The sequence below is a fragment of the Lithobates pipiens genome, unplaced genomic scaffold (genome assembly GCF_037356315.1).
Source record: "Lithobates pipiens isolate NorthernLeopardFrog02 unplaced genomic scaffold, aLitPip1_a1.2 Scaffold_3, whole genome shotgun sequence".
Lineage (NCBI taxonomy): Eukaryota > Metazoa > Chordata > Amphibia > Anura > Ranidae > Lithobates > Lithobates pipiens.
In genome coordinates this window covers 61,351,994-61,369,235 of record NW_027507790.1, presented here as the reverse complement: position 1 = coordinate 61,369,235, position 17,242 = coordinate 61,351,994, and the positions used below count along the sequence as shown (strand labels likewise).

Below are 17,242 nucleotides of genomic sequence, written 5' to 3'. Positions count from 1 at the left end.
TCTAAAATTTCTGGGGAAAAAGCAGTTGAATGTATTGTCTCCTCTGAGCCACATCTTCATGTGCTAACAAGCCACCAACAGGAGCAGCCAGCGGTATGCTGTTAAACGCACTTCAGCAGTTTTATTATGTGGCTTAGTGACTTCGTGTACTAAATTACATTACATCAGATCCTTTAACTTTTTGTGCATTTTTCCAACAAGAGTGTCTGCATGGACCATAATGTTATAGCTGTGCATGTTTCAAAACCTACTGTCGTTTTTGAACTTACAGGTTAAAGAGCAACTCCAGTTTAACCACTTCCCGCCCATCAACATCATATGACATTGTCGACTTTAGGGATATCTGAATGATGCCTTCAGCTACAGGCATCATTCTGATATCTTTTTAGAGCTGGCGATTTCCTGCACCAGAAGAACAATCATATTGGCTATTCAGCCGCTTGATCGTTCTTACAGGCGGCGAAAGGGGACATCCCCCTCCCCGCCGCCTTCCAGTGCTTCTCCCGACACGCCTGTATGATTGGCAAAAGGGAGGAGGAATCGGTTCATGCCGGAAGTTTGCTATAGAGAATGGCTCCCCAGACGTCTAGGCTAGGCGTGATGTTATGACGTCACGCCTGACCTCTGCATTTGAAAAAATGCCACCGCCTCAGCTGGGAATCCAGGATTTTTTTTTTTTTTTTTTCAGGCTTCACAGCCGAGAGGCAAGATCTGGGGACTTACTGACCCCAGATCTCGCTGTAAAGAGGACCTGTTGCACACTTTTTCTATTACAGGGGCTGTTTACTGGCCAAACCACCAGGTGAAATGGCTGCAATAATACAGTATTACATTTTTGGTTTTGGGTTTAATATCGCTTTAAATTTATCCACAGGTGACCTTTTAAAAGCCTTTACAGGTTACCTGTTAAGTGATGATCAATATTTTTAAATCTGCAGTGTTAAGTAAATACCTGGCAATTCTTTGAAGGTTCTTAAATGGTTGGTAAGGTCGAATAAGGACACAAGTCTATCTAGTTCAACCTGTGTGAACCCTCCTTACAGGTCAGGGAGGCAGAAGCCTGCTGTCAGTCAAATCTTGTGATGAGGAAGCAGGAGGCGGGCCAAGCCACACTGTGTGTGTATGGCCACAGGCAGTGTGGCTTGGGATCAAGGCCACACGAGTGCTCCCATAGGAGGAGGCTTGTCTATTATTTAAAAAAGAAATGTAAAAAAATATTTAGAATCAGTTTAACATATGTTTGAACATCAAAAGCTGGTCAGATTTTTTTATATCCTTCAGTAGTGTAATGTGAATGGAAGCACTGGGACTACATTTGACCTAACAAGATACGTTTGCATTGCAGGCAAATTTGGTCAATTGTAGCCTTTTATGTTTTACCTTTGAACAGTTGCCCATTTGAATTCAAAAAGGGAACACAACATTTTACATGAGCCTCTAGCCAATCTGAACACTGATCCTTCTCTTCAGTAGAGGTTATCATTGCCCTTCCTTTGTTATCCACCCCAGGATGAGCTAGAAGAGTGTAGTTTGTTAATATTTAAATATAAGTCCACTCTTAGGGCCGGTTCACACTGCGGGCGATGCGAGGCGACACGACTTGCCTCGCCGCAATCTGACAAGTCGCCCCCGTTCTGTACAATGGAACCGTTCTGAGAGGAGCGACTCGAGTCGCTCCGACTCAGAAAAAAGGTTCCTGTACTACTGGGCGACCTCGGGGCGACTTGCATTGACTTCTATACAGAAGTCATTTGCAAATCGCCGCTGAGGTCGCGGCGAGGCAAGTCGGTGTCGCCTCGCATCGCCCGCAGTGTGAACCGGCCCTTACTAGGACTGTAATAGCTAAAACATTGCCTCTGTAATTGCTGAAAATTTGTCTATTCTGATTGCATTTTGCTCCATATATTTTCTTGTTATTAAATGCATGAATAATTTCAATTCATATGACAGGAAAACGGCCTGACATTTAAAAACATGCTTCGTTTTTATTTTAGCAGTTTTTTTTTTTTTTTTACCTAGGCAGTTTTTAGCTATGTTGAGATTTGGCTGCTACAATAAATGTACTAATAACTCCCAATATTGGGGGGTTATAATATGGTGGTTAAGCTTGGCTGTTCGTGATCTGTTTCAAGCTCTTCCTGAATTTAGTTAGCAAGATTGTAAAGATTAAGATTGTGTAGGGCTTTAGATCATCAGAATCACTTGTTAACATGCAGAGGTTCAGCTTATTGGAAATCTCTGTGGAACCTAGACTTCTCCCTTTTTATTGGGAGGAGTCTAGGTTCAACAATGAAAACAAAATGTCATATGATTGTGTGCAGCATTCATGTGTCATCTAGACCACACAGTGGATCAGAACCAGTCCATGTTTGTTGGCTTACATAGTTTGTATGTTTATCAGCATTCATTGTAACATAGCTTACTTTGCAGCTATTTCACCCCCCAGCATCTATTATTTTGTTTTTCATGTTAGATTTTACTTAGCTTGTATTTTGTTTTCTACAGTAGTCCACATGAAAATCGGAAGAAAAAGCATTCCAGGTCAGAATCCAAATCGAAGGCGAGGGCAAGTTCCCGATCACCCAGCAGACATGGGACACACAGTTCAACACACTCTACCAGTATCTCTCCTGTGGAGAGCAGAGGGTCCAGCCAAGAACGTTACAGGTAACTTATCTTTATTTGGGTACTGGGGGAACAAGGCCCAGCCCTGGAGAGCACTTTCAGAAAGAATTTGACTTGCCATACAGAGCTTGTATAAATAAAATATGGTTTATCTGCAGGCTACCTTCCGTTTTATTAGACACGACAAGGAAATGTTGATAAAGCCAACCCTAATCACAGTAATATAAGGCCACCCGTGCAGAGTCCAGTTTATATCCAAGCAATAACCCAGCGGGCTGAATGAAAAGAAACAGAGAGATCGCTATATTAACACAAGCGACGTTAGTGCTGCGTTATCTCCCCACTGTGTTTTTTTATTCTGACAGGAGGGCTACTTACCCCACCCACCCTGCCAGAGTCCTACCATTGGCTTCCAACGCTGATTGAATGCTGTTTTTTCAGCATACCTGTTCGACAGGAGCTGGCCGTGAGATCGGCTTCTGTAAAACAGACAATTATATACATGGGCTGAAGCGTAAGACATTACAACAGAGGAGATGGGCCTATGTCCTCTGCTATACTCCAAGATAAAGAGTTTACAGGTAAGTCCAGATTCCCTTTTTCTTAAAAGTATGATGTAGGACACAGGACTTGTATTCAAAGCCCATGGGACATCACAAAGTAAGACCTGAGGGGTGGGCAACCGCATAGCAAACAGAACTGCCAACAGTTCCCAGGAAAACAAAATTTAGGAAATCCCCCACAAAAAAAATTCAGATGACCGCTTAAAACACCTTGCAATCGAAGCAAGCATGAGTTGAAGTCTGAACATCCACCTGTTAAAACCTGGAGCACTTGTGAACAAATGACTAGGTGGTGACCAGGCAAATCTGGTACAGATACTCAATGCTAGAAGGCATCTGACATGTTCCAATGAGCTTTAATAGGGAAAGAAGGAACTCTTTCCACCCGATCTACCTGGCAACCGTAGAGCTGTAGACAGGATGTCCTCTACAAGAGCAGAGACAAGCAAGACAAAAAGGGAGAAAGAGGAATTTTTGTGAACAGAAGATGTGGCTTACAAGTAGACACCCTGGCAGCCCTGACATCATCACAGCTGTGTAGGGAAATGTCTTTAATGTGTTTTGGAGCAGGACAGAGGGAAACAAAGACAATATCCTTATTGCTTTGAGCAGAAGTGAAGGTCTTTGTCCCTGTGCAGTACAAAAAACTATAAGAAAGGGTTGCAAGTTAAGAATAATAATATAATGGTCAGCAGGAATGGAGTCTTACATGTGCGAGCTCCCAAAGGGATATCTATAATCACCTCAAAGGAGCTGGGGTCATCTGAATCCAGAGAATACTAGGTTGAGAACCCAAGGCAATGCTGGTCAAATTGGTTGATTTTTTATATAAGCCACTACCCGAACAAAAGTCTAAAGATTGCAAATCTTTCTGTAAGAGAATGGATAAGACAGAAACCTGTGCGTTAACCACTTGCTGTATTATTAAAACGTCCCTATAGCAAGTGGTTATACCAGGATCATGACTGCAGCTTTAAGTTTTTTTTTTTTTTTTTTTTTGTTTTTTTTTCAGCCAGCGATCCCCTTTCTTTTAAAGTTATTCAAGTGGTTTTACTGCCACCTGATCACTTTTACAGCACTGCAAAGTCTTCTGCAGTCCGCAGTTGTTGAAAGGATGTTCAGAGTAAAGATGAAACCGAATTGTGACAACAGTCCTCCCATCTTGAGAAGCCTTCCAACTGGGAAAGTTCAGCCAATTTATTAGACTAAAGCGGGGGGTGTATCTGGTATATCCATTGATTCCTAACATGGTTTTGGCTACCTGACACATTTTATACATCAGATACGACATGGCGTGTATGGGTTGCACATTAAAAGTAGGAGAGCCTAGCCTCTATAATAGATTTTTGCCATGGAGTAGAGGAAAGTACATTATAAGAGGCCACCTGAGGACCACCTCTATTCTATTTAGTAATATGTTGGAGCTTAGCAGCAAGGAAATCTACCCATGGATTAGGAGTCGGACAATCCCCCCTGATCTTTGGAGTATTGCAAAAATTCTAGCTTGATCCTGGATTAGGAGTCGGACAATCCCCCCTGATCTTTGGCGTATTGCAAAAATTCTAGCTTGATCCTGAAGTTTTATTTTGTCAGTTAAAGTCTCAAAAAAAAAAACTTCCTAAATTGATTAAATGGCATCCACCAGCTGGAATTGTGTAAAAGGTACAACAATTGGGGCATCCAAACCATTTTAAGGTGATTGGTGCCGACAACAATTAAGGGTAGTTTGCCCCATGCAGAGCATTGCGGGTGGAATCCAATAAGCAGCGAGTTTAAATTCAGGAGGTGTACACTCATCTCAATTGCTTACTATTTCAAAATGTCCCATATACTCCTACCTCTATTGCATACTATTGGAAATCTAGAGTTGTGTTTTTTTGGTGCAGAAGCTTGGCTTTTTGCGCAAGATGAATGATCCTGTGATCTTCTATCAACAGCTGGCTGGTTCACTTATCCTTGTAGTCTCCCCAGTCTGGCCATCGAGCGTGTGCAGGTTGCAGCTACGGCTCGGTAGTCCACGACATACCCCGGCTCCAGAGGTGGTTGGTGAGCTTTATGCTCTGGGGCATACATATGACCGGGCTACTGATGTCTGCGTCACAGTATGCCGGGCCAGTAGTCTTCCCTGTACTGATCAGGAGCTGACTACCATGGAATGTCTCCCAGCTTCAGGACTGGTAAGTGCGGTTCTCCCTGCCTGTCAGAGTGGAGCATCTGGGCATTCCCTGGGAGGTCGAATGCCCCCTGTCCCCGACTCCCCCCCCCCCCCCCCCCCCCCTCACAGGGGGCTGTATATGTAATGAGCGGTGTGTGCATGTGTGCCTGGGCTCTCACCTGGGGGTTTAGCTGTGCTGGGTGCCTGGGTCCTGCAGCTTATCCCACTGGATGCTTGTGTAGTCATGCCCCTGTGTAGGTGCAGCACTGTGCCTGCCACATTCTCTCTAGCGCTATTCGGCGACCATTTTAAGTATGGGCGAGGGTCAGACTGGCTTCAGGTGGCCATTTTCCCGGTGATTCTCTATTCTCTATTGAACACCGGCAGCCACCGACACAGGTTTTTGCTATCTCTGCATCTGGGAATGCTGGGGATCATCAGGCATTGCGGTAATACAGCGCGGAACGGCCCAGGTTGGTGAGTCCAGCGGGTTATAGCCCCTCAGCCAGCGGCAGCCTCTTCGTTGCCAAGATAGAGGTGGTACGTGGGAAGAAAGGTGCTAAAAAGCAGCCCCTGCCGCCCCCCCCCCCCCCCCCATCCTCTGGGGAGAGCTCTGACGCAGACTCGGGTCCTGCATGGTAGCCTCCTTCAAGAGCACTATCAAGGGGCAAATCTCAGCCTTGGCTGTCTTTTTTCAACGACCCCTAGCATCGCACTCCTTATTGGGTACCTTCATTCAGGGGGTACGACATGTTCCAGTGCGCCCACCGTTACCCGCCGTTTGAAAATATCAGGGAGATTCCCCTGTTGACTCTTTCCCAGAAAGTGGTCTTTCTAGTGGCCATCGCATCGGCCAGGAGGGTTTCTGAATTAGCAGCCTTGTCTTGCAAGTAGCTTTATCTGGTCATCCACAGGGATAAGGTGGTGGTGCGTCCACAACCATCTTTTCTATCGAAGGTGGTCTCGGCTTTTCATATCAATGAGGACATTGTATTACCATCGTTGTGTCCTAAGCCGAAGAACCCCAAACAGGTGGCCCTTCATGCGCTCAACGTGATTAGGGCTCTGAAGGTGTATTTGTCTGCCACGGCTCCCTTTCGGAAGTCAGACTCACTGTTTGTTTCGGTGGCTGGTCCAAAGAAGGGTATTGCAGTCTCGTCGGCCACCATTTCCAGGTAGATCAGACAGATTGTAGTACAAGCCTACGCCTTGAAGGGGCAGGTGCCCCCCTTTCCGGTCATGGCCCACTCTACAAGGGTAATCGTAACGTCTTGGGCCTTCCGACACCAAGCGTCGGTCGCTCAGGTGTGTAAGGCGGTGACTTGGTCGTCTGTCCATACGTTTACCAAGTTTTACAAGGTAGACGTCAGTGCATCGGCTGATGCTTGTTTTGACCACAAAGTTTTGCAGGCAGCCGTGTAGTTGCAATTCCATATGCAATCGATATTTTATCCTGGTTTTTCGATTAAAAACGCAGTACTGTTATGTTAATGCATGGTTGCGGTCTTGGGGATCACTCCTGTTGAGAATACCCGGTTATGTGGTGGTGTTTTTCCACACACAGTTTTTTTTTTTTTTCTGGGTTTAGTTTCACTAGTTCCCACTTGCCGTGGTGGATGAAGTTCTTATGCTGTTTTTCCCCACCCCTCGTTTGACATTGCTTGGGGACGTCCCATTTTGTTAGAGAGGAGCTATGTCGGTCAATATAAGAGAAAATAGGATTTTGTACTCCGTAAAATCCTTTTCTCTGTAATTCACCGACCGACACAGCACCCGCCCCTCCTTTTTCTCTTTACGTTATACTGCTTGTTGACGTACTGAGTTCTGCTAGAGCAGGCTGCGGGGTTGTAGCCTAGGGACCGCCCCCTGGGCGGAACTAAAAGTTCTGAAGTGTTGTATTACAACTTGCCTAGTTATCTCCAGTGATAGGGCTGACAACCCATTTTGTTACAGAGAGGAGCTGTGTTGGTTGGTGAATTACAGAGAGAGGGATTTTACGGTGAGTACAAAAATCCTATTTTTTCCTTCTATTGTTGTTTGTATTCCACGATAATTGACATGACGCTTAGTCATACAATAGCTAAGATCACCATCTGTTTATGAGCACACACATTTTCAATGTACCTTTAACAGACTACTTTTCATATGTATGTTCTACCGTCGCGATCCAATTTTTGCAATTGCTCTGCGTTATGCGACCTGTCTTGGGGTGTCATTTAATGTTGACACTAGTGGCAGATTGCATGAACAGAGTGTGATTTAAATTTAAAGCAGGAAACGCTCAGCATTCGCTGCTTTTCCCACACTGCATTTATGTGAACCTGGGCTTAACAGAGTTGCCAATGGCTCTATTGCGACTGCAAATAAGTCACCACAGGGAATAGTTTTGTCTATATAGAGCAGAAAGGGAGAGGACTGACTCAGACCAAGGCCCTTGGGGAAGCATACAATAGTTTAGTTTAACCCAAGTACAAAATAAGTCACCACAAACTGACGCACATTCATACACATCCACAGACTAGCGCACACACACACGCAGACAGACGTGCATACACACGCGGGCACGGACAGATGCGCACACGCGGGCACGGACAGATGCGCACACGCGGGCACGGACAGGTGCGGGCACACAGAAGCCAGCAAAATGTCTTGTTTCCTTCCAGCTGTGCTTTGTAAAAGCCATGCAAAATTGATCCTCCGGCTTTCACTGGACAAATCTCTCTTCCTCCGATGCAGAAATGCAACTCCAACCTCTTTTTCCCATCTCAGCCCTCTTCTAGCAATGCCCAATTCCATTACTGCTTATAATCTCACAATAAGGAAAAAATAAAGCGCCTGAAGACTGCGGGGATCTGTAACAAAACGATCCCAGCAGTCAGCAGGGCTAAGGGATCCTATGTCCTTTGCATAGGCTGAAGAGCATATCCACAAAAAAGGTATTTAGATATAGAAAAATAAACTCTTATTCCATTTGTAGTGGAGGATAGACTATTAAACCACTTCAGCCCCGGACCAATTGTCAGCCTAAGGACCAGAGGTCTTTTTACAATTTCGCACTTCACTGCTTTAACTGGTAATTGCGTGGTCATGCAATGTTGTACCCAAACGAAATTTGCGTCCTTTTCTTCCCACAAATAGAGCTTTCTTTTGATGGTATTTTATTGCCTCTATGATATTTTTTATGATATAAAAGGAAAAAGACTGAAATTAAAAAAAAAAAAAAAGATATATTCTACTTTTGTTATAAGAAAAATCCAATGAACTAAATTTTAGTCATACATTTAGGCCAAAATGTATTCAGCCACATGTCTTTAGTAAAAAAAAATGTCAATAATATTTATTGGTTTGCGCAAAAGTTATAGCGTCTACAAACTAGAGTACATTTTCTGGAATTTACACAGCTTTTAATTTGACTGCCTATCTCATTTCTTGAGGTGCTAAAATGGCAGAGCAGTACAAACCCCCCCCCCCCCCCCAAATGACCCCATTTTGGAAAGTAGACATCCCAAGGAAATTGCTGAGGGGCATGTTGAGCCCATTGAATATTTTTTTTTTGTCCCAAGTGATTGAATAATGACACAAAAAAAAAAAAAGTTTACAAAAAGTTGTCACTAAATGATATATTGCTCACACATGCCATAGTGATATGTGGAATTGCACCCCAAAATATATTCTGCTGCTTCTCCTGAGTACGGGGATACTACATATGTTGGACTTTTTGGGAGTCTAGCCGCGTAGGCACCCCGAAAACCAATCACTGCCTTCAGGATTTCTAAAGGTGCAAATTTTTGATTTCACTCCTCATTACCTATCACAGTTTATTTATTAGGAATATTACAATTTTTTTTTTTTTTTGCACAAAGTTGTCACTAAATGATATATTGCTCACACATGCTATGGGCATAAGTGAAATTCTGCTGCTTCTCCCGAGTACGGGGATACCACATGTGGGGGACTTTTTGGGAGCCTAGCCACGTACGGGACCCCGAAACCAAGCACCGCCTTCAGGATTTAAATATAAAACGCTACAAAAAAAAACTTAGCGATCGCAGGGATCAGGCCTGACTCTGCGAACGCTGCAGTTATGTGTTTAGTGTTTTGTAAGTGACAGTGATCAATCGATATTGCACTTGGGTGGGCTGGGCGGAGGGACAAAACAAAGGTGCTAGCAGGTATCTGGGCTGATCCTGCTAACAATGCGTTTTTTTGGAACCCTAAACTGCTGGGGACGCTAGGATAGATCTGATCAGATATTGATCTGTTCAGATACTATACCACTACAGGAGGTGTATGCTTTGCGCGTGGGTGTTAGCAGTACTGTCACTAACCTAGCGCTGCCTGGGGCGATGCAGACCCTGACCCTTAAACCGAATTGATATCACCCGCCGGGTGATCAGGGGGTTAAACCTTTATGGGTTAATAAATGGTGGGTGCCCTGATGCTATAAAAAGCAAACTAACTAATCAGAGTCACCCGTAACACTTATACGGCGATCACTGGTGAAAGGGTTAACTAGGGGCAATCAGGGGGTTAAAATCTATATTAGGTAGTATATGGGGGTCCCTGACGCTATATAAAAACCTGACGGGGAACCTAAATAACTAACTTGCTAACCAGCGTCACCAGTGGCACTTATACGGTGATCGCTGGTGAAAGGGTTAACTCTAGGGGGCAATCGGGGTTAAAATCTTTATTAGGTAGTATATGGGGGTACCTAACGCTATAAAAACCTGGCGGTGAACATAAAAAATAACTAGCTACCTAGCGGCACCAGTGACACTAATGCTGCGATCAGAAAAACGATTGCTTAGTGACACTGGCAAAGGGGGGTGAAAGGGTTAACTAGGGACAATCAGGGGGTTAAAACCTTTATTGGGTAGTATATGGGGGTACCTAGCGCTATAAAAACCTGGCGGTGAACCTAAAAAAAATTAGCTACCTAGCGGCACCAGTGACACTAATGCAGCGATCAGAAAAACGATTGCTTAGTGACACTGGCAAAAGGGGGTTAAAGGGTTAACTCTAGGGGCAATCAGGGGGTTAAACCTTTATTGGGGGGGGTAGGGGGCTACCCTGGACCTAACACTAACTGCCCTGACAGTTTTTACTGTCACAACTGACACTAAATGCAGTGATCAGTAAATAAATGATCAATGCAATCAGTGACACTGACTGGGAGGGGCGGGGGGCGATCGGGGGGTGATTTGTGTGCCTATGTGTACCTACATGTTAGTGTAGTGTTTGGTGCACTTACTATGTGTTCTCCTCGCAGTCCGGTCAAAAAGACCACCCTGAGGAGAATGACATCACTTCCTCCCTGCCTGTGTTTTAACTACACAGGCGGGAGAAGCTTCTCATTCGCCAGGAGCGATTGAGAGGGGATGGCCAGAAACCAACGGCCATCCCCTCATCCCGGATCGCTCCTGAAGCGAAACTGACTGCCGCAGCCAGCGGGAGGGGGTCCGATCGGACCCCCCACCCGCTGGAAGGCAAGCACATACATGTACGTGCTTGTGCCTGTCGGTGCCATTCTGCCCACGTACATTGCCATGCGGCGGTCCTTAAGTGGTTAAACAGAGCCAAGTTGAAAAACAGACTGCAGATCCACGTTGTGTATTGAAAATATCTGCGTCCCCATCACGTATCTGATTCTTCCTCAAACAGATTTGCAGCCTCCATCTTTCAAAGAGGCAGTGTACAGTGTATCCGGAAGTAGTCACAGCTCTTTTACCACATTTTATGTCACAGCCTTATTCCAAAATGGATTAAATTTATTATTTTTCTCAAAATTCTACAAACAATACCCCATAATGTGAAAGAAGTTTGTTTGAAATCTTTGCAAATTTGCTAAAAAAAAAACTGATCATCCTTGAGATGTTTCTACAACTTGATTGGAGTCCACCTGTGGTAAATTTAGTTGATTGAACATGATTTGGAAAGGCACACACCTTTCTGTATAAGGTCCCACAGTTAACAGTGCACGTCAGAGCACAAACCAAGCCATGAAGTTTAAGGAATTGTCTGTAGACCTTTGAGACAGGATCGTGTTGAGGCACAGATCTGGGGAAGGGTACAGAAAAATCTCTGCAGCATTGTTAGTCCTAATAAGCACAGTGGCCTCCATCATCTGTAAATTGAAGACATTGGAACCACCAGGAATCTTCCTAGAGCTGGCAGGCTGACCAAACTGAGTGATCGTGGGAGAAGGACCTTAGGGAGGTGACCAAGAATTGGATGGTCACTCTGACAGAGCTCCAGAGTTTCTCTGAAGAGTGTGGAGATCATTCCTGAAGAACCATCTTTTCAGCACTCCACCAATCAGGCCTGTATGATTGAATGGCCAGACGGAAGCCGCTCTTCAGTAAAAGGCACATGCCAGCTTGCCTGGTGTTTGCCAAAAGGCACCTGAAGGACTCTAACCATGAGAAACAATATTCTCTGGTCTGATGAAACAAAGATTGAACTCTTTGGCCTGAATGGCAAGCGTCATGTCTGAAGGAAACCAAGCACCGCTCATCACCTGGCCAATACCATCTCTACAGTGAAGCATGTTGGTGGCCGCATCATGCTGTGGTGATTTTTTTTCAGCGGCAGGAAGTGGGAGACTTGTCAGGATCAAGGGAAAGATTAATGCAGCATTAATGCTCACATTCACTTGTATATTAATAACTATAGCTTGAATATGCTTTGGTAAATACTTGAAAAAAACTAAAATTGTGCCTGTGTCCAAATATATATGGACCGAACTGCAATTGCTTTAAAGTTGTGCACTATAGATACTTTGTTACATTTCTGTAGTTCTGTTGGTGTAACTGATTCATGTTTGTTTGCAGGGAAAACGCCCAGGACAAAGATGGCCATATTACGTCAGAAATTGTCTCTTCAGTTCAGACCAAAATAACTCAGGTAATATTACATGCTTGTGTAGCGGTTCTGTGGTCTCTTAATCATCATTGCTTTCATTAGCACAAGTAAAGTAGTTCACTATCCGTACTTTCTGAAAGAAATTGATATGCATGTTTCGTTTGCTTTGAGCACCCAGTAGAGAATTGCAAATTATTGCATCGCAAATGAACTGTAGCACCCAGTTTTTTCTCAAGCCCTGTAAAATTTGCTTTTTTTCTGTGATGGGCTTGCAGTCTTTAGTACAGTTATGTTTGTATAGGCAAACATTTTTCTATATATTATAGCACTAATAAAACAATAACTGACACAATTTTCACTACCACAGACCAGAACCACTTGCAGCTGGCCTGCTAATCCTTATGCCGGCTGCCTTCTCTATTGCTATAAGTTCATGATCGCTTCAGCAAGTGTACCCTTCACTCTGCTGCTTGTTACTGATCCTTCCTGCTATTCCCCTTAACAGCACTCAGACATTGATAAGCAGCTTTGTATTTTATGACTGAATACAAAGGTGCTTCTGACTGGCTGAGTCTGAAATAGTGATGTCATAAGCCTGCCTCTCTCACTCGAGCAGTCAAAGGAAACTTTGTATTCATTCACAGAATACAAAGCTGCCTATGAATGGCTGGGTGCCGCCTAGCCTGATGCTATTTTGTTCGGGTGTGAGACAGGCAGGTCTCGCCTCACACCCAGAACTCAGTACCATATACTGTATGTAGCCTTAGCTATGTGTTAAAGATTGGCAATAGTTTGGGCCAGCTTGGCTTCACCAAACGAAGTGTAAACCTGAATATGTATTGTAATTGTACTATCTACCCTTATGTTGTAAAGCGCTGTGTAAACGAATGGCATAATATAAATGCTGAATAATGTCCACTTTAAATAAAATATCAAAGTGGAGGGTGATGCGCTCCAATCACCGCATTTCTTACCCACTTGAATCTAAAACCAAACTTTTATTGAAAAATTTTAATACATTTTTATATGAGCAAGAGGAGGAATCTGTACATGTATAGAAAAAAGACTTGGTCTGTCCAATCCAATATTAAACAGAAACCACAACGGCACGGTAAGAACCCCTTATGGATCTTTAATAGGCAGACCAAGTATGTAAGTAAAAAATAGTAAATTTTATTTATTTTAACCACCATTGTATAGAAACAATGACCTGTAAAAGCAAGATGCATAATACCCAGAATAGCACAACTGAATGTAGAACAAACTGGCATGGGGAACATAATGGCATAGACACTAGAGCTGCCACGACGAGTCAACGTAATCGATTACTTCGACTACCAAAATACATCGACGTGCGTGAAAGTCATCAACGCGTCACACGTTGCGAGTTGCAGGTCAATACACCCCCACCGCGGCTTTCAGCGCGGTGCTTCTCTCCCACACATGATCACCGCTGACTGTCCCCTATCCTCCTCCAGTCTCCATCTGTCCTCCTCCATGCTGCTGTCCTTCTCCATGCTGCTCCGTGTCTCCCGCTCTCCTCCATGCATCTGTCCACCTCTCCTCCGTGTCCCCCTCCATGCTGCTCCGTGTCTCCCTCTCTTCTCCGTGGGTGTCCCCCTCCATGCTGCTGTCCCCCTCTCTCTTCTCAGTGTCCCCTTCTGTGCATCTGTTCCCCTCTCTTCTCCCCCTCCGTGCTGCCACCCCCCTCGGTATCTCAGGATGGAGAGCGGAGGTAGGAGCCGGTAAACCTGGCTCCTTAGTTTTTAGAATGGACAGTGTCAGTGACCATTGACTCTGTCCATTCACATAAGTGAAACATTGTAACCTCCTGTGATTACGATGCCTCAGTTAATGAATGAAGAGCAGCTGCTGTCTTCTCTACATTCATTATCAGTGCAGAGGAGGCTACAGAGAAAGGGACTGGGGAATCGGTGTCCCTAGTCCCTTTCCCTGTCTCAAATGGGAGATGTCAGAGGTCCGTTAAGACCCCTGATATCTAACCATAGCCCCCCAACAGGGCTGATAAAAAAATTGCAATAAATAATAAAAATAAAATTGTAAAAAATAATAAAAACACTGACACTGTCATCGTCCCCTTGCCCCCCCCCCCCAACCTCCCCCCCCCCCCTAAAAAAAAAAAAAAAAAAAGCATTGTATAAAAATAAATTATAAACATTCATGAACTTCTGAACAGAAAATAGAAACAGAACATAAAAAAAAGTAAGCTAAAAGAATATAACTACACACATATGATCTATCGAAAAAATAATCGCTAGATTAGTCGACAGACAAAATAATCATTAGTTGCAGCTCTAGTAGACACCTTTACATGTTTCAGACCAGTTATAGTCCTTCAGATGTTTTTATGTCATATGGGTACTGAGAATTCTATAATACAGGTATATAATGTAAATTAGTATCATGATAATATATGAACAAAAAATACATGGATATATCTTTTTGGTTTTTAATTGGTAAAACTTTTACAGTTGTGCTTGCAAAATGCATATGAAAACTCCACATATATCCAAAGGATAGAATGGCTGTTGGTTCCACAGATCAAAAAGTACATCAAAAGTGGACCCCAGGATAGAGACAGGGAAACAGTGGAGAGATGGCAGCAGCTGTTTCAATTACAAGGACCCCACAGCATTGGAGCAACTGCTCCTGCTGATATATGACCAGCAACACAATTAGTATTGTTTGTTCCACAAAGGCCAGAGTTTCATGGTTGTAAAACCAACATAACCTATTACCAACAGGAGGAGTGTAAATAATTGCTCAGAGTGCCCTTATCTGTCTGTCTATTGCTACGCAACCCCACACACAACAAAGTGGCCATTTTAACACATCAACTTCATGGACAACATTTTTACTCGCTGCCTAATATATCCTACAGACTTTCAGGTGCCATTGTAACAAGATAATCCATGTTATCCAGGTAACCTCTCAGTAATCATAAAGTTATGGCTTACGTGAAGAAAAAAAACAAACAAAAATGCAGCACTTGGGAAAATTATAACGCAGAGTGTAAAATAAATATTTCCTACAATAAGTATACACATATAATGTAAAGATAAGACAACTGTCCAAAGAAGTGTATATAAAAAGATATGAAGTGCTCCAAGTGCACGTATAAAGTCTTTCACTGTGTAGTATCTTCAAGGTAATGTGCCTCCGCCAATAGAGAATGCACAATTTAGCATATTATTTTGATAAAGTTATGGCTGATTAGTGTATGTCTTACCGATAAATATCGAATGCGTTACATTCAAACCAGAAAGAGACTTTATACTGGCTACCTATTTTACCGGGTTTGTGAGATTTTTTACAAGTCATACTTGGCTGGCATGAAAAAAGCTTTTCTCAAAGACTGTACATTTTCATTTTCTGAACTTGCATTATCCAAATAAAGACCGGAGGCTCTGATCTAGGCTGTCTCGGTAAAGATCGGAGGCTCTGGTCGAGGCGGTCTCGGTAAAGGCCGGAGGCTCTGGTCGAGGTGGTCTCAGTAAAGGCCGGAGGCTCTGGTCGAGGCGGTCTCGGTAAAGGCCGGAGGCTCTGGTCGAGGCGGTCTCGGTAAAGGCCGGAGGCTCTGGTCGAGGCGGTCTCGGTAAAGGCCGGAGGCTCTGGTCGAGGCGGTCTCGGTAAAGGCCGGAGGCTCTGGTAGAGGCGGTCTCGGTAAAGGCCGGAGGCTCTGGTCGAGGCGGTCTCGGGAAAGGCCGGAGGCTCTGGTCGAGGCGGTCTCGGGAAAGGCAGGAGGCTCTGGTCGAGGCGGTCTCGGGAAAGGCCGGAGGCTCTGGTCGAGGCGGTCTCGGGAAAGGCCGGAGGCTCTGGTCGAGGCGGTCTCGGGAAAGGCCGGAGGCTCTGGTCGAGGCGGTCTCGGGAAAGGCCGGAGGCTCTGGTCGAGGCGGTCTCGGGAAAGGCCGGAGGCTCTGGTCGAGGCGGTCTCGAAAGGCCGGAGGCTCTGGTCGAGGCGGTCTCGGGAAAGGCCGGAGGCTCTGGTCGAGGCGGTCTCGGGAAAGGCCGGAGGCTCTGGTCGAGGCGGTCTCAATCTGATCATTTAAAATAAACCGCAACAAATATCAGTTCATCATAAATTCCACTTGGCGAAGAATGCCATGTGGCGTTATTCACCCCAGACGTAGCCTCCAGTTTGGAAGTCAAGCATGTTGAGTTTGGGTTCATTTTTTGAGAAATTAGTTTTGCGCGCCTTAAACTTTATTTTTTGGAAGTAACCTTACACTTTTTTGAGCTACTGGATATGGAGAGTGTTCTTCAGAGATAAGACAACCTAGATTAGCGCACCTGTTTTCATTTGAAATGCTTCTTCTTACCTCAATAGATAAAGCGGAGTACTCTGAGCAGTTCTCTGTTGGCACATTGCTTTTACAGTCATGAAACACATATAAAATGTATTTTTTTTAATAAGTCTTTTGTTTTAAACCCTAGTGGGTAAGCTGTGCGATGATTAGGATGCAGCCTCCTCTACGATGATCCTTGTTCAGTGAGAGAGCTGTGGTTCATGCAACATGCTCAGTTAAAATGGTCCCATTTGCAACAGGCTCACTTAAAGCACAGCGCCACCCAAAAGGGGAGGCTCCGCTTGTCTTCCTCCAACCCCCCCTCCGCTGCCACATTTGCCACCTTTTGGGGGGAGCGGGTACCTTGTTTTCATGGGTACCCGCTCAGTTTGTGGCCAAAAGAATGCTTTGTATGTCCTTAAATGTGTATTTGGAATCTAAAAACCAGTACAGCACTGGATATTCATTGAATCTGGGTTATAGGCTGCTTCCTTCAGGTGATTGGACAATGCCTTCTTGGGCCTATAGTCCTTAGATGATGTGCCTTTTCTCCCTTATGGGGAAGTTTCCACTATTGACTAGTTTGTTTTATTTACATCAAATTCTTCAATCCACCCTTCAGTCAACTCTTTGCTGCCTTCTACTCTAACAGAAGTAGGCACTGCAACACGTGTAGTTAAGTTAGCTGGAATGTGCTATACAAGTCCAGGGACATTGTCCATCCCTAT

At 44.4% G+C, this 17,242-nt stretch overlaps 1 protein-coding gene across 4 annotated transcripts in view; it reads left to right on the top strand.

The window, feature by feature from the left end:
* Positions 1 to 17,242, top strand: part of SFSWAP (splicing factor SWAP) — a 222,696-nt gene that overhangs the window by 194,718 nt on the left and 10,736 nt on the right. For all 4 annotated transcript variants that reach the window (XM_077461776.1, XM_077461775.1, XM_077461774.1 and 1 more), the window contains 2 exons: positions 2,506 to 2,667; positions 12,177 to 12,249. In XM_077461776.1, the coding sequence (XP_077317902.1) occupies positions 2,506 to 2,667; positions 12,177 to 12,249 (235 nt within the window). The remainder of the gene's footprint in view (positions 1 to 2,505; positions 2,668 to 12,176; positions 12,250 to 17,242) is intronic.